The sequence below is a fragment of the Acartia tonsa genome, chromosome 8 (genome assembly GCF_053477335.1).
Source record: "Acartia tonsa isolate MP-2025a chromosome 8, ASM5347733v1, whole genome shotgun sequence".
NCBI classification, from domain to species: Eukaryota; Metazoa; Arthropoda; class Copepoda; order Calanoida; family Acartiidae; genus Acartia; species Acartia tonsa.
In genome coordinates this window covers 21,140,055-21,163,300 of record NC_137267.1, presented here as the reverse complement: position 1 = coordinate 21,163,300, position 23,246 = coordinate 21,140,055, and the positions used below count along the sequence as shown (strand labels likewise).

Genomic DNA, 23,246 nt, shown 5'->3' with positions numbered 1-23,246 from the left:
TGTCAATCAGCTTTTCTTCTACTAGAACGCTCATTTTCACATCAACTATAGGTACTTGCTGTTTTATCTTATATATTTGTGTGTTTAGGTAAATTAGAGTTAATGTTGGAGTACAAAAAGATAATTAATCTTGTAAAAGACGCCTCAAAGTGCAGACAATTCCTGGTAAGATATTATTCCAAGTGGGACAAATTAGAAACAAGGGTCAAAGACTTTGTCAACAATTTTAAATTAAAACTTTGGTCACAAACTAAACACAGTATTACTAAAACAGGTTTACCAAGACAAAAAAACACATATTTTCAGCTAATCAAATAACTGAAGACTAGATTCATATAAGCTATTTTAATCATAAGTGTTACATAAATAACTACAGCCTATTCAATGACAGATTAGGTAAAGCCAGCAACATTTAAGGACAAGTATTTTTATTTTCTATTAGCAAATTATTTCTACTGTAAGAGTGTTTTTGAATCTGTAAATAAAGAAAATATTTACAAGTACCTATCGGTCACGAACGGGCGGACTTTTACTATTTACATGAAAAATATGAAGTATTCAAATTTACATTTTTAAAGGAGAGGAATGAAAAAGACGACAAACGAATGGGTGAATTCTACAAGAAATGGCTACAACCTCTAAATCTTATGTGATAAAATTTAAATTGTAGGGTAGTTTTGTTATTAATTTTTGATAATAAAATAAAGAATATAGGATTTAATATTTATTTACTAACCATTTCTTTACAACAAGAACTTTTTAATTATAACTTATTCTTATTCATCTTATATGTTTCTATTCTGTCTCCATTTCGAGTTCTGAAAAAGTAAGCTATTTTTACAGAAATCTACTGATTATTCCTATTTATTATCAAATGATCACACGGATGATAACATCCATAAGAAACGATCGTCAACAATTTATATAAGAACAGCTAAACGAGTGTTGCCAAACAGTCGTTATTTCTAATAACAGCCAAAAATTATGTTTTTTATCTATAATGTAAAACAATAAAGTTATATAATATTGCATGTCAAAAATTTATGAAATATTTTACCTGCGTCCCGCATTTTAGTTTTAATCTGTCCGCCAGATGCCTCCACAATCTCGCGTATAACAGCTGATCTCTGGGCTACCGACATCTTGTGATGGTTCTTCACATGGCTCTTCACATTTTGCCTGCAATTTTAAGGCAATTTAAGGATGCATTATGAATTTAAAAACTTTTTAAAAGTTTCCAGCACTGGATCCACTGGATTATGAATCTATACTTATTCATCTATTGGAAGGATGAAGTGTTTTTTTAATAGAAAATACGACTTCCCTTTTTCTATTTGTAATGGACGGACGAACATCTTAGAAATCTTTGGTACTAAAAATATTAGGTGTACTTACAATAAAGTGAATCTCTTCTTACACAAAGGACACAAAAAGTTCTTCTCTTTTGTATGAACAACCTGTAAAAGTTAGGTACTTTATTTATAAAATAATTAATTGGAGTTATATTGTCAAAGCTTTTTATAGCAGAAAAACATATCTTAAATATTTTTCCCCATTTCTTTATTATTATTCCCCAGACAACCTTAAATGACAGCCAGCACTATATTGTAGGTATTGTGTTTTAGTTAAAAACTTGTCAGGGTTTTTCCTACATTTATAGGTATAAAGTTTAGATGTGTAGAACAAATATAAACAATATTTCCATTATAGCTTCGAAACCAATAATTTCCGCTCGATTAGAACCTGTATAGTTATACACCATACTGAAAAATCATGTTTAGCATCGAATTTCACCCAATTTTCTACGAATATTAAATCAAAAATGATAATAATACCTACCAGTTTTGTTAGCAAGGGCCTTTTCATAATTTTTCATTTTAATATCCGCGGGAAGCTGTTTATAATACGATGCGATAAATAACTATTAAAGTACAAATACCTGAAAAGTAGTTACGCTATTAGAGTAAAACACCGGCAGTAAGGGTTAAATAACTGTATCTCCCTATCGCAATGACCTTGTACCGAATCTCAATTGGGTCTTTGAAAATCAACCAATGCTGTCGGGAATATTAACACAGCCAAGTAGCTAAAAATAATTTGCTAGCAGACTAAAAAGGTCGTTGAAAAAGGGGGGGGGGGCAGTTATATATACATCTTATACTATAAGATCTGTTGTTACGCTGCATTGTTTAAAAATCTTACCATATGTCTTCTTAATTTTGATGATTCTGTAAATCGTTTGCCGCAACCAGCCACATGGCATTCATGCAGTCTTCCATAGTGTTTCTAAACAAACACAAATTAATATTTAGAACTTTTTTTTATATTTTTTGGAACCTCTGGGCTAAAAAAAACAGTTTTTAATATAATTGTACATTTTATATCCGCTGAAAGCTGTTTATAATACGATTCGATTAATAACTATTATCTTCTTATCTGCAACTGACATTACTGAGTTTATGAACTGAACAAACTAGTAATAGACTATGTTATCCTTATATAAAGTAACATGATGTCTGTCTATCTAGCTAAAGATGTATCCTTTACAGTAAAGTTTTTTATTGGTCTAGGGAAGATTTATAACCATTTTGGAGCGTAGCTAGTACATAAATAAAAACTATATTAACATTTCTCCATTGGCGATAAACCCTAAACCAGGATAAAAACATCCATTAGTAGCAAACCCTAAACCAGGATAAAAACATCCATTAGTAGCGAAGCTCAAAGACTTGAAAATCTAGGAATCGATCTACCACCACAACTAATAGATAAATCTCAATGAAACTTGGTGGAAATATGTAGGAGTGTAAACTTATTCCATTCCAGAAAAAAATAAGTCGTCTATTTTGAATAGCAGTCAAGAAAATCACTAAAACGTAAAAAATCCGGAATCGATCTAGCACCCCAATTAATGGGCTAATCTTGATAAATAATAGTTTAAATATACAGAATTAAACTCATTTAATCCCTTAAAATTTCAGCTGTCCAAGGACGAACGGACAGGCAAAGTGATTTATAGAGTAGCTTCGGTTCTAGTAAAATATCAAATGGTAAAATGTCACGTGTAGGTACCTGATTATGAGCTACTAAAGATCTTCTATTTTTACAGGTTATACCGCAAACTCTGCACACAACTGTTGGATTGGCAGATTTTGTAGTCTGACAAAAATAATTTAAAGAATTAATGACGGTTTTCCTCGGGTAGGGAACCCTAATTTCCATAATTTTCAAAAATAAATTGAATAGGTATAAGGAGGAAGGGATGTAGTTATTAATATTATTTTTTTTTTTACTTTAGGCCAGTTTAAATATAGGTTATATAGGGTACAGGACAGGGTATTGTTAGTCCTCGCAGGGTTTGGGCTCCCGAAAGGGGTTGGGCAGTGGGCACCCCCTTTTTTCATGTATTGTAAAAATACGTACTATGTTTTCTTACTGCCTATTCCCTGTGGGAGTCGGGTTTCAAATTTTAATAGTTGACAAAAATCAGATTTAACTTACTTTGGCTTTTCCAACTGGATTTGGAGACGACATTCGATCAGAAGAATCATTATCCAATAAAATATCTTAATAAAGCAGTTACATTATAAGTTAAACGTGAATGACAAGGATTTTAGGCGGTTTACCTCAAAATGCCTAAGAGGGGGGGGGGGGGGGGTATTTTCGTTTTCGTTTTTTACTTTAGGTTAGGTTATATTGAGCACCCGGTAGCTCCGCAGGATTAGGGCTCCTCGCAGGCATCAAGAAAATAACTATTACTCCCCTTAGCTTCCCTTATTTTCAATTTAACTTGAAAATAAGGGGCGGGGAGGGGTTCTGTACTTGATAGGCACAAAGCACCAAATTGTGTTTCAAGAACATAGAAATTTTTTTTACCTGTATCATTAAATAAAAGTTCATTATTTTCACTGGCTCTGTGAACTAACATTTGATGCTTGTAAATATTGCTTAGAAAACTAAACTTCTTTCCACATTTTGGACAACTAAAAATAAATAGGTTATACAATACATGGATTTAGGAATTCAACATTGCGATATTATTAACATATATAACTTATAAGGGAAACCTCCCCTATGAAAGTCCCCCCTTCCTTCTTTCCCTCTTTCATTTAATTTTGAAATATTTTAATAATTATCTTTTTTAAATATACATCAATGTCCCATTGTCTTATCCCAGCAAAACTGAAGCTTCTTTACAAAATGGATCCATGAAGTACAGTTTAAAAACATATCTATCCTTTAGAATATTGTGAGAAAAAAAACTTGATTTGCCATTGTCTAGGTATTGATCCGACGATATTGACTGACATTCAAAATCCCGATTGAAAATTGTAATGTTACATATAGCTCGTGCCTCTTCTAACATTTTAATTTAATGTATATAATATACAATACCTGTATTGCTTTTTAAGTGTTTTGTGAGTTGAGTGAACAGTTTCTTTGTGTGATTGCAAAGCCTCTTCTGATGGAACTATTCGAGAACATTCTTCGCATTCATATCTGTAAAAATATACAAAATTTGATACTTTACATTTCCAGAGAGAGAGAGAGGGGACAATACAAATTGGCTATTTTTTACACTACTCCCCAAAGTTTTATAATATAGCTTTATTATTCGTTGGCTTAACAACTTTGGGGAGTCGGGACTTTCGTTAATTTTGATTTGTTGAGTGTACAAACGTTTCAACCGCTAATTGTAATCTTCAGAAGAGGCGATTTCGTGTATCATCATTGGGGATGCAATGTACATAAATTTTTCGGCCATTGATTTATCCCTTGAGTTTCCTGTCTCCTGTGTCATTTGAATTGTGTGATGATTTTTATATTTACTATGACTACATAACTGAACTTAAATAAAAGGCTAGGTAATTTATAATTCACTTTGTCAGTCCGTCATGCTATTTAGGAAATGGGGTATTCCTGTCCAGTTTTTTGTTTGGGAATGAATATTTCTTACCCGAGGGAATAAATGATGGACCGATAGGTCATCATTTATTCACGAGGGTAAGAAATATTCATTCCTAAACAAAAAACTGGACAGGAATATCATTCTCATTTAAACAAAAAACTTCTGTATATTAAAATTATTGGTTGAAAAGTTTTGACACTACATGTGTAAAAAATATTATAAATATGAAAAAAGGAGATTATTTTCTTTCTTTTAGTAATTAATAAAAATTATAAAATCTTCCAAAAAAAATTTAAAATCTTCTAAAATCATACCAGGGATATAAATGAGATACCAGGGAAATAAATGAATATTTACATCCACTATTTAAGGGGTTGTTTATATGGGAATGATATTTTCTCATCTGCTATTTAAGATAGACTGCTGATTTCTTTCGTGTAGAAAATCGTATCAAAAAGCCTCAAACAAAGAACTTATCAACTTGGTCTGTCGTCGGTAATTCTACAAAAGAATATTTTCTTATAAAGGCTTCGTGATTTTCTATACTTTATCGAAAAATCTTTTTTTTATGACCACTGAACATTTGTTCTATATAACACACTTTATACGTTTATCCAGTCATGAATTGTGTCATGCTTTGCTACTTATGGATGTTGTCATATGTCGTCCTTTCTTTGTATTCTAAATCCTGAATAATAGACTTACCCCTCCATGTTTGCCACCTCATTTCTCAATATGTTGAAAGGATCTAATTCCTGAAAAATAAATATATTTATCAAATTAAAACAGGGAGAGACTTATCAACAATTCGCGCAACACTATTTTTCCGACTTCTCTTACCTTCAATTAACAGTAAACGTCGTAGAGACTTTATCTATAAGTTTCATTACGCATACAAACGTACATAATACCCTGGATTAATATTGTAGATCAGCCGCACTACAATACTATTTTAGCACTCAGGAAGGGAGGGGGCAATTGGGCTGTTAATTGCACTGGTATCCAAAGATTTATAACACGTTCATTTTTATCAACACTGGGGAAGGACAATAATTTACAATCCATTTTCTGATCCCTTAAGATCACTGTTTAGCAGAATTACATTATAGTAATAATTAACTGTGTGTCCCCACCCTGTGGACTCTGTGCCGACTTTCAATTGTTTTTGAATATCAGCTAATAGCGTCGGCAATATAACACAGCAAAGTCGCTACAAAAGAGCAGAAAATTTGCTAGCAGACGAAAAAGGTTCCCAAACAATGGTTTTACCTGTAAATGACTTTGTCTATTTATTTGTTGATTATTCCGGTGATTATTGTTTCTATTATTTCTTCTTGAATTAATACTCTCTGATATCACCTAGGTATAACATGTATCTTCAATTATATTCATAAACATAAGGTATAGCCAACATAACAAGCGAAATAAACCTAAAATAATATTTTGGGGGCAGATAAAAAAGGTCGTCAATCCTACTTGGTGTTGTCCCCCAAACGACAGCTGAAGGTTACGTATAGGTTTCATGAAGTTTTCTCGAATTCATTTCGTTGTTGGTATTTTGGTTTTAATTTAATGCAGAAAAAAATACATGGTTTATTTGTTCTCTAGATTGGTTGACACAAACTTCAAATGAATATAAAATAAATCTGTAGAATATACCAAGAAATTAGCTTTTTTGGTCACTTTATTTGTGTTTAGGTTCGATTAAAAAAAGTGGTACATCCTAAACACCCTCCCCCCCCCCCCCCCCATTGTGGTAGAAAAGACAATCAAAATAATCCTAATATGAATAGTAAAAAGTTTTTTATTTGAATCTTAAGATCTCAATAACTACTGAAATGGTTGAGTTGTCCTCTTTAAAGAAGCTTAACTGATATGTCCCAGGATATTTTTAGGCTATCTTTCTCTCCCTTTCTTTACCCACTTTAATACAGAGTCCCTAGATGCTAGGGGCACATACACTAGTAAGTATCAAAGGAGGAATACAAGAACAATAAATGCTTACATGTGCTAAATCTGTTTGTTTACAGATTCTTTGAATAAATTCTCCTTTCTGTTTTGAAAATATTGATGAGTAATCTATTGTTGAAATATTTTGGTTCTCAGGGGCTAAATTTATGTACCTTAATAAAAAAATATAGTCTTACAAAGGGATATATTATTATTTGGATCTTGCACCAGATTTTCATGTTCTGTAATAAAGTAAAAGTCGCACAGCGGGCTAAATTAACTTTCCCCTTCCCTCCTAATGGATGAAAGAACTGGCCAATAAATGAGTTCCATGTTAGCAACCTAAATTGACAACAATTCTTCCCCTGTCATACTATACACCTATATTTTATTTCCAGTGTCTTAAAAAAATAGTCTTTAAAAATCCATGAAAAACAATATAAAAAAATCCAGAATTTAAATTGGTTGGATGATTAGGATAAGTATTCAAACGTTTCAACCACTGATTTAAATCTAAAGAGGGGGTAATTTTGTGTGTCATCATTGGGAATGTACATCAATTTATCGGTCATTGTCTTATCCCTTTAGATCCCTGAAAAACATCCCCAGTAAAATACTGATTACTAACCTTAAAGGAAAGTCAAATACTTCACCAACTTTGATTAAAACTAACACAGTTTCCTAAAAAAAAGTGTTTTGTCACTTCGATTTGAACAGTTTTTCGCGGTAAATAAAATGTAAATTTTAATATTTATTCTAGTTGTTGGCCAACAACAACTAAACATTAATTCTTAGATTTTTATTTCATTTTTCGTTTAAAATTCTATATAATACAACATTATTTTTCAGTATGGCCTAGAACTGATTTGAATCCAACATAAAATGAATCGTAGTCGGAGACATGCTGAATAAAGGTATTAAATATATTTTATAACAGCACATAAAAGAGTATACCTAGGTTTTAAATATTTACCTCAGAAAAGTGCGTTTCTTTCCGTAATATGAACTCCATGAAAGTATCAAATTCAGTCTTGGTCACCTAAGAAATAGGAAAGCATTTATTTTAGTAAACCAAACTACCTAAGTTAAAGTACCTACTCAACTACCTAATAAAATAATTTTTTGCCCAAACAATTTTTTAGATGAAAGTTGGTAAAGTTTATAAATGAAATGAATAAAAGGTAAATTAATCTTACATTCAAAACAAAAAATACATTCAGCTTAATCTTATACTGGTAGTAAGATATGCCAATCTTCCAATCTAAATCCACTTTTTGTGCAAAAAAAGAGAAAATTTAGAAAAGGTGGGTTGTCTGTTCAGGAACAGGACATCAGTTGAAGAAGTTATAATACGACGATTTTACTGTGGCTTACACTCGACTGACGCGCGGCTGCCGATCCATAGATAAAAGAAATAAACCTGAGGTAGAATTAAACAAGAATCTTCGTCTGCCTCTAACAAAACATTCCGCAGATGAGAATTTAGAGAACCTTAATCAGATTTATGATGCAATTTTGATATGATACTATCATGAATTGATTTTAAAAATTGGTTATTGTTTATAGCCGTATGGCAAAAACAATATTCTTTCCAATTATTTTTTATTTACTAGCCCAAAATTCAGGCTATTTATCATTTAATGATGAATCATGATAGTGAAGTTTAATGGAAAAATTACCAATAATAACTCTACTAGACCAAGCAATACCATCTGCGCAGTAGACAGGAAAATCAGAAGTTGTATTCCAGTCTGATAACATTCCGTCCAGTAAGTCATTTACCCAAGTACTTCCATACTCAAGGGATAAACTAAATAATGTTAGTTTTCAGAGCTGAAAGGGTTTCAGGAAAAAGAGCAATGAGGAACCTAATTAATTTTCCCTCTGAATTGTTTGAAAATATTTTTTTTTGAATGATAAATACCTATTTACTTTAAAAAAAAGATTATATTTATATAAAAATACATACTTTGATTGAGGCAAAACTTCTTTCTTAACAGCTGGTGACATTTGAATTTGGCGGGAGATTCTAGGCGATTGGTGCGCGGCATTGCGCACAACATTGACACGTGGCTGAACTTGAGCAACAGACAATAAGTTGGGTGTAGAATCAAGTTTAGGTGTATTTATTGTCTCGTTTGTGAATAAATGCTGTGGAAGTCTTCCAACCTAAAAATATTAAAAGTTATGTTGCAGTAAACAACATGCTTTAATTTTGGTTTAACCTACTTTTATTTACCCCTTAAAGTTATTAGAATTACATACAAACCTATCTTAAGAAAATCAATATTTAACTGTGTTTTTATTTTAAATACATAAAAAATGGACTAAAACCTGTAATTGTTGGATATGACTGAGTTGTTGTGAAAGTACAGGTACTACTGATCCAGCTGCCACTAATTTGGCAGCCACTGGCTTCAAGCTTCCAGGTACAAGTAACCGTCCACCACTAAAAATAAGAGGTCGTTACAAGGCAATGATCATTTCATTTTCAGAATGGCTTCAAAACAATTAATATCCGACCGCTTAGATTTAGAACCTGTTCTCAGCCATACTAAAAAATCATGTATAGCATCGTATCTAATACAATTTCCTTCGAATATTAAACTGCGAACCAAAAAAATAGGCAAATCCGAATTTTCAGAATGGCAGCTTTATTATTCATTTGAGACGAATTTACTGTAAATATAATATGTAGATGCATCTTTTTGTTACAAATTTCCATCGTTGATTTTTTATTAATCAGCACCAATGAAGCACAAGATCTCAAAAACAGCATTTTGGGTAAAAACTGGTGAACCAAAAAGATATGCAAATCCAAAACAAATCAATGGAAAAACGATTTTTTTGCACTTTTCTTCTGTTTTAAAGATTGATTTTGATAAATTCACAATTTTTGAAGGGATTTATGCATTAATTATTGTGAAATGTAGTATAAGTTAGAAATTAATGATTTTTTTAAATAAGAAATATCAGAAAAAAAGAAATTCAACCCCTATCACTTTATAGGTCAGCTGCTGACCTCCAGTTTAATGGATGTAGCCTAGTACATGTTAAAAATAAAAATTACCCTGAAAAGTATATAAAAATGCTTTTTAATGTGTTAAAAAAAACATTTCAAAATCTTGATTTTGAGAATGATGTCCTTTCAGATGCTCCTATTGGTGATGATGGTGAGCCAAATGTTATCTAAGTACATACCCATTACAACAACTTGTCTATCAACCTATGTACCATTTTTTGTAGTCATAGCAATCTCCAATGGAGCCTGGTGACAAGAAATATAAACATCTTCTATAAACAACAGTATTTACCTTATGCATTAGAGTAATTAAAATTGCAATTTTTTTCTTTTTTAATACTGCTTTGCTGGAGGCTGCTATGTATACAAAAATTGGACCACAGTTCAATATATAAGTTTTCATCATGGTCATGCACTTTGATAACATTTGGCTCACCATCACTACCCATAGGAGCATCTTAAAGGCCATCATCCTTAAAATCATGATTTTAAACTGAATTTTTTCAACTCATTAAAAATCATCCTTAAAATCAAGATTTTAAAATGAATTTTTTCAACACATTAAAAATCATTTTTGTATACTTTTGGGAGTAATTATTATTTTTAATATGTACTTAGCTTCATCCATAAGACTGGAGGTCAGCAACTGTCCTCTAAAGTGATAGGGGTCGAATTTATTTTTTTCTAATAATTCTTATTTTTAAAAATCATTAATTTCTACCTTATACTACATTTCATAATGATTAATGCACAAATCCCTTTAAAAATTGTTAATTTATCAGAATCAATCTTTAAAACAGGAGAAAAGTGCAAAAAAATCATTTTTCCATTGATTTGTTTTGGATTTGCATATCTTTTTGGTTCACAAGTTTTTACCCAAAATGCTGTTTTTGAGATCTTGTGCTTCATTGGTGCTGATTAATAAAAAATTAAGGGTGGAAACTTGTAACCAAAAGATGCATCTACATTTTATATTTACAGTAAAATCATCCTAAAGGAATATTAAAGCTGCTATTCTGCAAATTCAGATTTGCCTATTTTTTTTGGTTCGCAGTTTAAAATGAATAACATAGAATTAATAAGTCATGGGCTAACATAACTGTTTTAAATCTTATAATTTTTCATTTTAATAACCGCGGAAAGCTGTCTTTAAAACAATTCGATAATAAACTATTCTTGTGTAAAAAAATGATAGAAATGTTAAAGTCTTTAAAATATTTTATTTTACCTTATTGTGGGGTGTGAAATGCTTCTAAATGCTTGTCCTCGAACAGGTGTAGTGCCTTAATTATAGATATTAAAAATGGTGAAAATACTGCAAATAACTAGATAAAGGAGTCGTTGATAATTTGTTTTTGTATAAGATTCATAACTAAATAGAAACCTGTTTGAATCCGTTTAATTTCTTCATTTGTGTGTTGTTCCTGTGGCGTCGAGTCAGACGTTTGGAGATCTGAAGGATCAAGTTCTTGACTTCCTTCATCGTCAAGTAGTGACTACAAATATTTAAGTTCAATATTAGAATAGGTAGTTTGATGCTTTCCCTCAGTGTCATAAACATTGCCCTCAGTGTAATAAACATTGCATAAATAAATTTATGACCAAAGGTTTAATGAAATCTAGGAGAACTAAACTTAATCTTTCAGCCAAAGCGAAAAGGTCAAATGATGACAAACTAAAGTATATCTATTATCGTAATTTATACAACTCTATATTAAAAAAAGCAAAAGCCATTTACTATAGAGAGGCAATTGAAAATGCAAATGGGGACAGCAAGAAAATTTGGAAAACTATTAATGAGGCATGTAATAAAACCAATAAATCAAATAAGACTGATAAATTAAATGTAAATGGTGTAATCATTAATGATGAAACTGAAATAGCTAATGCTTTTAATAATCATTTTTCTCAGATTGGGGAAAAAGTTTCAGCTTTTATACCTAATAAAGATATTGATTTTAGACAATACCTACCTAACCCAACAATTCCCTCACTTTTTTTAGCTCCTGTTAGCCCTGGAGAAATTCTTGAAGTCATTATGAACATGGGGAAAAAAACATCACAAGATGTGAATGATATTCCTTTCCCTTTGTTACAATTTGTAGTGTTAGAATTGTTAAAACCTTTAACACATATCTTTAATTTGTCAATTGAAAAAGGTATTTTTCCTGCAAATCTAAAGACCTCAAAAGTTGTGGCAATTTATAAAAATTCCGGCTCTCCACTTGATGTTAACTATCATAGAGGAATAGCAATAGTAAATCAAGTATCTAAAGTTTTTGAAAAATTAATTTGTAGGAGGTTACTAAATTTTTTGTACTCTAATGATTTCTTTGATGAGAATCAATTCGGTTTTCTCAAAGATAGGTCAACTAACCATGCAATTCTTAAAATAATTAATTATATTACTGAATCTATTAATCATGGAGACTATGTTGTCGGAGTATTCCTTGATGCAATGAAAGCTTTTGATTCTGTTAATCATGATATACTTTTAAGTAAGCTTGATAATGCTGGTATACGAGGTAATGCTCTTAACTGGTTCAAAAGCTATCTGAGTGGCAGAAACCAGAAAGTAAAAGTTGGAGAATCTTGGTCTGAATTACAAAACATTAACATTTCCGTTCTTCAAGGTAGCATTTTAGGCGTAATCCTGTTTATAATATTCATTAACGATTTACATAGAGCCTCTGATAAAGCCCTAACTGTATTGTTTGCTGATGATGCAACACCACTGTTTTCACATAGCAATTTAAATGAACTTAATGTATTAGTAAATAAAGAACTTAGTAAAATCTGTGACTGGTATAGTGCTAATAAGCTTGCACTGCATCCAGATAAATCTAAATTTATTTTATTTAAATCCAAATATGACAATTTGGAACAATTGTCTATTAACAATGCAAGCCCATATTTTCCCCTTTACCTTAACATGAATGACTCTGATGAATGTAACATAACTAAAATTAAAATGATAAAGCACGTTCCTAATTCTGAAGAAAAAAGTGTACGTGCACTAGGAGTTCTATTGGATCAAGATCTAACTCTAGTAGAACATGTTAAATCCTTACACTCAAAATTATCCAGAAATTTATATTCACTTAGACAAATAAGTAATCTATTTCCTACACCAATATTAAAACTGGTATATAATGCTAATTTCCAATCTCATATCAATTATTGTTCAAATATTTTGTCTATGTGTACTAAAACTACACTGGATCCTATTATTAAAATGCAGAAGAAAGCTATAAGATTAGTCTCAAAAGTAAAATATAATGAAAGCACTACACCTCTATTTAAGGAACATAATATCCTTCCAATAATGCAACAAATAGAATATTCATCACTTATGACTATGCATGACTACTTAAATGAAACTCTTTCTCCTTCTTTTTATCCCACCTGGATTAGAAATAATCACCTAAATGGTAATTACAATCTTAGAAATGGCAATGATATTCATATAAGGCCTCATAGATATGAATATCTTAAAAAACATCCAATTTTTAACTTTGGCATTCTTTGGAATAATCTAAGTGATGAACTTAAATCTATTGAAGATAGAAACCTTTTTGCTAAATCTATCAAGTCTAAACTAATTAATGCCTTGCAATAGCTAATTTTATCAAATAATCTAAATCTCCAGCTCTGTAAACTCTGTAAATTTTGTAATTTTTTTTTATGTTATTTTTATTTTGGCGATACTACCTAGGTTCTATAAGTTTAAAGGGATCCAGGATACCTTTGTTTAATATATTTTGGGCAAAGTAGACAGATCCTTAGTGATCTATTCATGGTTACCCGGGCAGAACTGATTAGGATTTAGGTTGTTTTATTGTTATAGTAATTTGAATTGTGTTTTATATTTTGTTTTTTATTTTATGACTATGTTTAATTTTTATGCCCAAATAAATATGTTTATGTTTATGTTTATGTTTATGTCTATAAAGCACTAAAAACCCCGCCCCTTAATTTCAAATAAATTGAAAATATGAAGAAGTCGGGAATTATTTTCTTCGTATGTCTATCTATCCCTGCAGGGAGCCCTGATTCTGCGGAGCCTATACCTCTAACCCAGCGGGACTACCCATTATCCAACTTATTATTTTATCTATTTCAAAATAAGGGGGAGGGGGGTACTGTGATCTACTAATCACTTACGTAAAACGCCGGTAGTTTCATTGAAAAATGAACAAAATGAGATCACTCAATCAAAAATGAACAAGTAGAGGCTATTTATAAAGTAAGGGTACAATACACTCAAAAGAAGAATTTTTAGAAAGAAGACGTAGTATGGATAATGTTATGGAACCTAACTCGCGATCGTGGCTCGTCGCCGGGGAGGTGATAGGTTCGAATGTCGGGCCGACACCGCGTCATATTTAAAGACGTTAAAAATTATTCCTAACGCTGCTATGTCAGGTGCGCGACATAAATAGTAAGAGTAAGGGGAATGCCTTAGCCCATAAACGTTTAACAGGCGCAAATAACTACCATGCACAGTCGGACTTCTCGGACAAAGGTCGTGCAATCAAAGGGTTGGTTGAATGATGGATGTTACTTAACCTAATATCCTTAAGTGTTAAGAGTATTGCATCCTATTACACGTGGATTATGCTCTGAATTCTCTAGATGAACACTTAAATCGAAGGAGAATTCCACCCTTGCGAGGTAATGGTAAATAGATATCATGGAACCAAAAGAAAAACTATTTTAATACCTGCTGTTGAGTTAAAAACAAGGCCTGTGAATCTTGTTCTTCAAGAATACCCACTTCTGCCTCATCTAGATAATAAAGATTTCATGTTTTGTTAGCAAGTTACATCAGTAGTACCTAATACGTTCATTATTAGAGGATTAGCCTCTTCATATCAAAAGCTAAAGAGATCGACTGAAGCAAGCTACCACTATACTATGTATATCGATATATTATTACTTGTATGTTTCACAATATTTTCATATACTCTGGGTTATACATCTATACTTGTACATTTATTACTAATATAACAGAAATCCTTTTATTTCTAGTAAGTTTAAAATACCTGTAAGTATATTTTCATCTGTTTCTTCTGAAAGAATTTGCACTGAAACCTAAAAGTAATATAATTCCAATTTATCCATGTCATTACCATGCTCTACAATTAGAAACTTTCAGTTGTTCCGCCTCTCACAAAATAAGAGTTACAAGTCACTTTGAAGCAAAATGCGAGCTTAATTAAACACAAAGATAAAACTAGATACTTTCAAGGGATCTAAAGGGATAAGACAATGGTCAATACATTGATGTATATCCTCAAACAAAATTACTCCCTCTGTAGATTACAATAAGTGGTTAAAACGTTGAACACTCAACTTAATTAACTAACCCAGCGTTTCGGAGCCGGGAGCAGCAACATTTTTGGTGGAGCCGGAGCCGTATTTTTCGTTAAAAACGGTTCCGGCTCCAGATTAGTTGAAAATAATTTTTTAAAGTAATATTATAATTTGGCAACGGTCTATTTCTATATAATAAACTGAAAAACTATTGTTACTTAACAAATAGACACACATCCTTTTACTTTTATATAGCTTCAATCAAATAAAAGCAAAATATTTTATATTATTTATTTTATTTTATCAAATTCAATAATGAACAAAAATTGATATATTAATTTTAAGGTAGGAGCCGGAGCCGCATCAAAATTATACGGCTCCGAAACGCTGAACTAACCAGCCAAAATTCATTTACAGTCCTCAAAGTTGTCAAACCAATAAATAAGAAAAAGGAATTGTAAAACTTTGGTGAAAAGTGACATAAACACCCCAATGTCCCCTCCCTACCTGGTACTTTCCCACATAGTGCCTGCCTGTAAAGCACAATAATCCCAACCCCCTTTTAAGTTTGAAAATAAGGTTTCCTATACCAAATCCTGTGGGGCTACCAACAGGGGGTGGGGCGAAATTATGGAAACTATGCACCACTGGTCTTTTACTCATAATTAGGTAAAAGAAATATGAGCTACGTTCAATCTACACCTTACCCCTTGCTTGCCATGATAATTACAAGCTTAAAACCTTTCGTGAATATTGGAAGGGAGATAATATTAATTTTAATGCCATTGTTCTATCTCTATCAATACTTTAAACCTGATCTTCTCCGATGGGGATAATTCTCAACCCCTCTTCATCAAAACATAATTCATACGTCTTTTTACTCATTTTTAATTCATCTGAAATCAATTCATATATACTTAAAATTAATTTACTTTTATCAATAATATACTTTACTTTGGTCCATTATTACATACATTTTGAGATAGGGATAGTAGGTATTTATCATAAAAATAGTACTTTAGGTCTAAAATAATGTGACTCAATTCATTAAACTGATAAAAACACAATAAATTATCATTATGTAGGTAGCAACGATATTAAAACGAATATTTCTTTTAACACAAATCATACATTAATCACAAAAAAGAAAAAATTGGAAAAACTTGATCTAGTTTATTTCAAATAATTCATGTAATGCAAATTTTTGTATTCATATTAAACAATTCCATCTACATACAAGTAGTTTATCATAACAAAATTATACCATAAGAGATATTTTACCTACAAAAAAAACTGTTTCGTTTAAAAAAGAAACAGAAAAATATCATATTAGAGTTGCTATGAAAATTTATTAGGACAAATAAAGAATTGGAAATGGACTTGCATCATTTTATTTCTCCTTTATATTGTTATCATCCTTAGGTATGTACATTTGATTATTAAAACTATTATTTTCTCTGCCTTAAAGGGTTAAACATTTAAATATTGATAAACGTTTTAACCATTAAAAGCAGGTGATTTAGTAGTTCTTTTAGTTTATAAAGTACACAAACACTTACAGTGTACACATCATCATAATCAGAGCTGGATCTTTAAATAAGTAGCCGTTGCCGTTGCCGCTGCCAGGGTACAGCCATTAACCTAATAGCGACCTTTAAATCAAATTGGCTACGCGTAAAATTAGACATAATAATTTTATTTCTTTTATAAAAATAATTTATTTTTTTGTGGTGGGACATAGAAGATCTGAGAGATTCATATTTCTAAGATAGCTGGCATTGCACTGCTGTGAAATCTTTGAAAAATCCATGTTTATTTTCATCACTGGCGACGGCTACAGCCACGGCTAAGGCTATGGCTACGACTACGACAACGGCTACGTCAGCGGCAACGGCTACACATTTAAAGATCCAGCTCTGTACATTATTAGCTGTACAAATTTTACAATCTATGTACAGTACAATTGCTGCCCAAAATTGAAAAAAAAAGTAGGTAATGTTATGAAACTTTGAATCAAAAATAAAATAAATCTTTTTGGAGGGAATGTTTAATTTTTGTTAAAAAGTGATTCTCATTAGCTGCTTCATATTTATTTGCATTTTAAGCTTAGTTTGAAGTAAGTGATCATTATTTATGAATATTTACAGGGCGACCACTCCAAAACAAAAAAATATAGTATTTTTATAGTATATTTTTTTAATCCATATAGTATATATAGTATATTTTTTAAAACTCATATAGTATGATATAGTATCGGACTTAGAATTATTAAGTAATACATAGTATATACATCATCAATAATAACTCAAAGCATAGCTGTTATCAAAGCAATTTCACATATAAGGGGCTTACTCTGTGATTATTAGGCTAGGTATTAATGTGAGACTATAGGTTATTTAGGATAAAAGTTTACTTTTGGTTAGTATTTTAAATTTATTTAATCATTTTTTGCAGGGTGCCGGAGCCGTATAATTTTGATGCGGCTCCGGCTCCGGCTCCTACCTTAAAATTAATATATCAATTTTTTTTCATTATTGACTTTGATAAAATAAAATAAATAATATAAAATATTTTGCTTTTATTTGATTAAAGCTATATAAAAGTAGAAGGATGTGTGTCTATTTGTTAAGTAACAATAGTTTTTCAGTTTATTATATGGAAATAGACCGTTGCCAAATTATAATATTACTTTAAAAAACCATTTTTAGCTAGTCCGGAGCCGGAGCCGTTTTTAACAAAAAATACGGCTCCAGATCCGGCTCCACCAAAAATGTTGCTGCTCCCGGCTCCCGGCTCCGGAACACTGATTTTTTGGATAGGTCTCAGGTTCAGGTGCTGCAGGCTATCTGGAAGGTGGTTTCTGGATTTCTGGTTTTAAAAAATTTAAATTTCTGTTTAAAGAGTCAGAAATCAACTTCTAAAACAAAATATGCATCTTTTTGGATGTTATTAACATAAATGAAGAAAAAATCTAAATAGGCCTCCAAGTTCTGGTCTTGCAGGCCTCCAGGTCCACTCTGGACAGGTTAGATATTTTTTTTTATTTAAAGAGTTAGAGGCCAACTAATAAACCAGAATATGCACCTTTTTGAATGCTATTAACATATCTGAAGAAAAAATTTAAATCGGCCTCCAAGTTCTGGTCCTGTAGGCCTCCATGTCCACTCTGGACAGGTAAAAAATTCAAATTTCTTATTTGAAGAGTAAGAGGTCAACTTATAAAAAAGAATATGCATCTTTTTGGATTAATATAACATAACTGAAGAAAAAAATTAAAATCGACCTCTAAGTTCTGGTCCTGCACACTCTGGACAGGTAAAAATCAAACTTCCCTCAATTGAACAGTTAATGGTATATTTGATAACAAAATGAGCATATATTTGGATGTTCTTTATATATTTGAAGAAAAAAATTAAATTGGCCTTCAGGTTCAGGAGCTGCAGGCCTCCAGGGGGACTCTGTACACGAATAAAATAAATTTTAAATTTAAGGAGTTAGAGGTTTATTAAACAACATAAGGATATTTATAGATACTATTTATATGTTTAAAGAAAAAATGACAACCGACCTCCAGGCTTCCATGTAGACTCTGTCCAGAGAAAACCTGGAGGCCTGAACTTGAACTCTTCAAATAAGAAATTTGAGTCTTTTACCTGTCCTGAATGAACCTGAACTTGGATCCCGATATGTTAATATTATCCAAATAAATGCATATTCTGTTATATAAGTAGACCTCTAACTCTTCATATTAGAAATTTGATTGTTTACCTGTTCAGAGTGGACCTAAAGGCCTGCAGGACCTGAACTTGGAGGCCGATTTATATATTTTCTTCAGACCCAAAACATACATACCTATTCTGTTTTATAAGTTGACCTCTAACTCTTAAAATAAGAGAGGACCGTGAGGCCTGCAGGGCTTGACCCTGGGGGCTAATTTTCAATTTTTTTTCAGATATGTTAATAACATCTAAAAAGATGCATATTCTGTTTTATAGGTTGACTTAGCTCTTCAAACAAAATTTGATTTTTTACCAGTCCAGAGTGGACCTGGTGGCCTGCAGGACCAGAACTCTCTAAATTTTACAATTTTTTTACATGTCCAGAAACCACCTTTTAGCCTGCAGCACCTGAACCTGGAAACTTATCCAAAATAATAATTATTAAATATAAGTGAACTACTACCCAAAAGTAAACTTTTATCCCAAATAACCTATAGTCTCACATTGATACCTAGCCTAATAGTCACGGAGTAAGCGAAAGTGGTAAAACTTTCCCCTCACCCTTAAGTTAATTCTATGAAAAATAACTGATATTTAAATCATAATCACAAACAAAAATATATTTTAAAGGATTTTCTTCATCTCTTTTTTACTGTACCTAGAGCTTTATGCATTTTTGTCGTATCACAGTATCTTTTGAGCCCCCCGCAGGGGCTAGAAATAGGAGAAGACCTACTGTGAAAATAAGACAAAACGCTCCTTAAGAGGCGTTGTCACAAAACTGACAATATTCGTTTTTTTTTGTTATTTAAATGTAATATTATATAGTATATATAGTAAATACTGGTCAAGTAAAGGTAATAATATATAGTATATATAGTAAATTTTGGTCATATAGTATGATATAGTATCCAAACTCATCCTATATAGTATAAATAGTATATATAGTATACTATGCAGTGGTCGCCCTGTATTAAGAACATATTTTTTTAGATCAGAAATAATATGTGGTTGATAGTAAAATAAGTTTTATTATAACAGATTTAATTCAGAAATTATTCAGAGATAAAACCAGATTTTAAGGAATTCTTCAATTTGATTCAAAATAAGAGGCAATTGATAAAATAATACGGATATAGAAAGGGAATTCTAATCTTAATATTAATCTGTTAAGTAAAAATATCTTACCTATACAAATAATGGAAATACTTTACAAAAGTAACTTTAAGCATTATCTTAAAATACTGAAAAAAATTTTACTCCTAGATTCGCTAAATCTTTGAAAATTCTAATCTTTGTTTTAAATCCAAAAAAAAAACATTTTTGTAAATTTTCAGTGTTTGATAAATCAGAAGTCTAATTCTAGTTTTATTTGTTTGCACATATTTTATACCTTATACTTCAATAATATAATAGTTCAAAGTAAACGGAATATATAAAAAGGAACAACCTATTTAGTGTAAAAGTCAAAACTATTTTAATTTCCAATACCTAATACAAGTTGTCATTTTCCCTAACTTTTATTAACATCAGAGATCTAAGAGATGAGACAATGAACAATAAATTTGATGTTTATCCCCAATAATGATTACCTAGGTAACCTTATGTAGATTAAAATTATTTGTTTAAATTTTAGACAAAGCTAGTTTGATACATTTGTTTAATGAGAGTAAGATGAAGAGTGTTTATAAAACTTTGGATACCAGATAACTTACAGTTCAATGTTCCCGGCCCTTCCTCCCTGGTTAAAATCCTGCTAAAAAATTATAATTTGTACAAATATTTCATTATGAAGTGCAATTCAACTGCAATTTTGCTAACGTTAACACACTAAAATACTTAAATTAGATAAGCCTAGTGAATTAGGTGGTTAAAAAACAACATATGTAGGTACTAGTTTAATTTAAAAAGTATCTACAAGTTCACACAAGATTTCTTGAACCTCAATGAGTGAATTGTAGATTTGTGGTGTTGATTAGAACGGCGACAGGATGATTCTGAACTTGGTAAGTTCTGTATTCAAACTAGATGCTTTGCAATTAACTTGCGCAACAACAAAGACAACTTAATATCAGTTCACAAATTGTATTAATCACTTGAATTTACTTCATAATCATTTTGAGATTAGTTTTTCAAAAAATTCGCTGTCCAGGACGCATTTAAGTCACGACTTCGAAACAAATTCTGTTCAGTTTTCATGTATGTAAATATTATTTATTAAATCACAATTCATAATATTTCCGCTCTTCAGTGTCTATAACCCAAAGTAGAAAGTAGTACAGGCGGCAGCAGTTTTGGCGCAATTGTTCAGGAATCAGCTGACTTTTGGCGCGAAACTGTCAGCTAATTTTTGGCGGGAAATTTGTTCAGACTGCACTGTTTTCAGAGTTGCGATATTTCTCCGCTGGGGCCCACACACGTACTGTTGTGTCGTCTGAAGCTGATACCAAAACCTGCAAAATGTCAAAATGAGTTGTGTTATCCTGTTATAAAAAGTAGGAAGGTTTTTTTTTTATTTTTTTTTGTGTGAAACTTATGATCTCAACAACCACTAAACAAATTAGGTTCTCTATTTCAGGTGAGCTTCCCATAGGTTCTGTGATGGTTTTAGTCTATTTTACTTCTAGATTAAAGTCTTGGAATGGTTTTAGGCTCTTGTTCCAGCCTCTAGAATAATAGCCTTACCGGTAGGGGCGTATTTTATTTAATTAAATTTTAGGAATACGATTAAAAACCTTATCAAGTATTACCTGATGGTAAACAGGATTCCAAGAAACACAGGACACAGTTCTGGTATGGCCACTCAACTCCTGGATGGGGTCAGCCCGGTCAACATGGTAGATATAAACCTAAAATATGTAAGCCTTTTTAAATAACGGCTCTAGGAAAGCTATTAGACCATCTTGACTCGTACGGATCAATTTTAAAATCAATTGAAACACACAAAGAAGTAAATTATACCTTGGTGTCTTCGCTTCCTGAAGCGACAAAGGACTGGTTGATTCCACCAAAACTAGAGTAGATCTTGTAATATCCCTGGGTGATACCCTAAAAATACAATAATTTAAAGTTAAAAAGCCTTATAATATATATAAAGTGAAGTTGATAGAGAAAATAGTTTTTCTGTCGTTAAATGTATAAAAAAGTATTTTTGCTGATTGAATAAATAGGTAGGTATATGATTATAGATAATAAATCCTCCAAACTTTTTTTTTTAAATCCTCGAAATTGTTTGCAAATATTTCAGTTACCTTTAGTTTCTGAACAAGGATACCCTCGTTGATATCCCAGAGGTGGCAACCTGAACTAGCTATGTTCAACAGCACGTAACGGTCAGTCTAAATATAAGATATTGATTAATTGAAAAATTCTTCTGATATACCTATTACCTAATAGCTTTAAATATAGAACTCCGCTTATACAAAAAATATTGATTGAATAGGTGCAAACCTTTTAATAAATATGGACATTAAGATTTGTTCTTTTTGCTGATATTATTCAAGATTTTATAAGTACACAACCGAAGAACATTGCACCAATAACAAGCGAAACTATTTGACATACAACAACTTTCAAACAAATGTTGTGATATCAAAGTAGGGTTTAGCGCATCGCTAGAAACACCAACCTTCTTCTAGGTTTCATGTAAAACCCATTGAAAGGAATTGAAAAAAGTTTACCTGGTCAATAGTGAAAGACATAATGGCATTATCCTCCTGGATAATTGTCTGATCTGTCAGATCATCAAAATTATAACTCCTATTCGCAGGGATAAGGGGATAAGTATTTAAGAAAGTGACATAAAAAAACATTTATAAAATTCTAGCTTATATTAAATGGAGTAGGTTGGTATGAATTATATTGCTTAAAACAAAAATAAATAATAATTTCAATGTCTTGCAAGATTATCTAAACCTAACATTAATTAACCTAATGCCTAGCATATGAAATACAACAATAGAAGAAGTTAAATAACTTTATGTCCCCACCCCATGGACCCTGTGCCGACTTTCAATTGGGTCTTTGAAAATCATCTAATAGCAACGGAAACATTAACACATCCAAGACAATCAATCAACTTGCACATTATGCCTAGCATACTACAATTAAGCGCCAGTTTACTTATCCCCTACGCCCTGCCTGAGTCTATGGTGTGTATCAGCTGCCAGAACTGTCCTGCCATCACTCCGCTGGGCCAGGCACTGAACTCTCACTCCCTCCCAAGAGTTCAACACACTTCCCATGCAGTCGAACTGATAGAATTGGCCCCTGAAAAAATCACTAGTTAAGATTATTTGCAATCATTTTAAATAGTTTAAAATAAATATTA

General features: G+C 31.5%; 3 protein-coding genes across 4 annotated transcripts in view; 1 reads left to right on the top strand and 2 right to left on the bottom strand.

Moving 5' to 3' along the window:
• The window catches only part of LOC145326245 (SET domain-containing protein SmydA-8-like), a 15,162-nt gene extending 14,437 nt beyond the window's left edge, over positions 1 to 725 (top strand). Inside the window, exons 20-21 of the mRNA XM_080169449.1 lie at positions 89 to 165; positions 579 to 725. Coding sequence (XP_080025575.1) covers positions 89 to 165; positions 579 to 653 — 152 coding nt within the window. The 3' untranslated portion in view covers positions 654 to 725. The remainder of the gene's footprint in view (positions 1 to 88; positions 166 to 578) is intronic.
• LOC145326244 (uncharacterized) lies at positions 712 to 16,100 on the bottom strand. Its single transcript, XM_080169447.1, has 22 exons — positions 16,011 to 16,100; positions 14,927 to 14,975; positions 14,605 to 14,669; positions 11,266 to 11,377; positions 11,110 to 11,164; positions 9,194 to 9,308; positions 8,829 to 9,028; positions 8,539 to 8,669; positions 8,280 to 8,350; positions 7,833 to 7,898; positions 7,488 to 7,540; positions 6,915 to 7,032; positions 6,179 to 6,268; positions 5,615 to 5,664; positions 4,396 to 4,500; positions 3,877 to 3,983; positions 3,502 to 3,566; positions 3,073 to 3,159; positions 2,203 to 2,286; positions 1,396 to 1,457; positions 1,058 to 1,179; positions 712 to 818 (listed from the first exon to the last, which is right to left on the bottom strand). Exons 1-22 carry the CDS (start codon positions 16,080 to 16,082, stop codon positions 796 to 798), a joined length of 1,902 nt encoding a protein of 633 aa, XP_080025573.1. The 5' UTR covers positions 16,083 to 16,100; the 3' UTR covers positions 712 to 795.
• Positions 16,093 to 23,246, bottom strand: part of LOC145326243 (WD repeat-containing protein 26) — a 25,810-nt gene continuing 18,656 nt past the window's right edge. Inside the window, exons 19-25 of one of the 2 annotated variants that reach the window (XM_080169445.1) lie at positions 23,057 to 23,185; positions 22,597 to 22,675; positions 22,168 to 22,254; positions 21,878 to 21,964; positions 21,667 to 21,765; positions 20,105 to 21,369; positions 16,093 to 16,658 (exon numbers count right to left, since the gene is read on the bottom strand). In XM_080169445.1, the coding sequence (XP_080025571.1) occupies positions 21,283 to 21,369; positions 21,667 to 21,765; positions 21,878 to 21,964; positions 22,168 to 22,254; positions 22,597 to 22,675; positions 23,057 to 23,185 (568 nt within the window). In that variant the 3' untranslated portion in view covers positions 16,093 to 16,658; positions 20,105 to 21,282. The remainder of the gene's footprint in view (positions 16,659 to 20,104; positions 21,370 to 21,666; positions 21,766 to 21,877; positions 21,965 to 22,167; positions 22,255 to 22,596; positions 22,676 to 23,056; positions 23,186 to 23,246) is intronic. The other variant, XM_080169446.1, reaches the window with a different exon arrangement.

Coding starts and splice junctions, on each gene's coding strand:
- LOC145326244 (XM_080169447.1), bottom strand. CDS start 16,082: ATGAGTAAAAAGACGTATGAATTATGTTTTGATGAAGAGGGGTTGAGA. Junction 9,309..11,109: donor ATTTCACACCCCACAATAAG/GTAAAATAAAAT, acceptor TCTTATTTTTAG/TGGTGGACGGTTACTTGTAC. Junction 819..1,057: donor AACTAAAATGCGGGACGCAG/GTAAAATATTTC, acceptor TTACTTTTTCAG/AACTCGAAATGGAGACAGAA.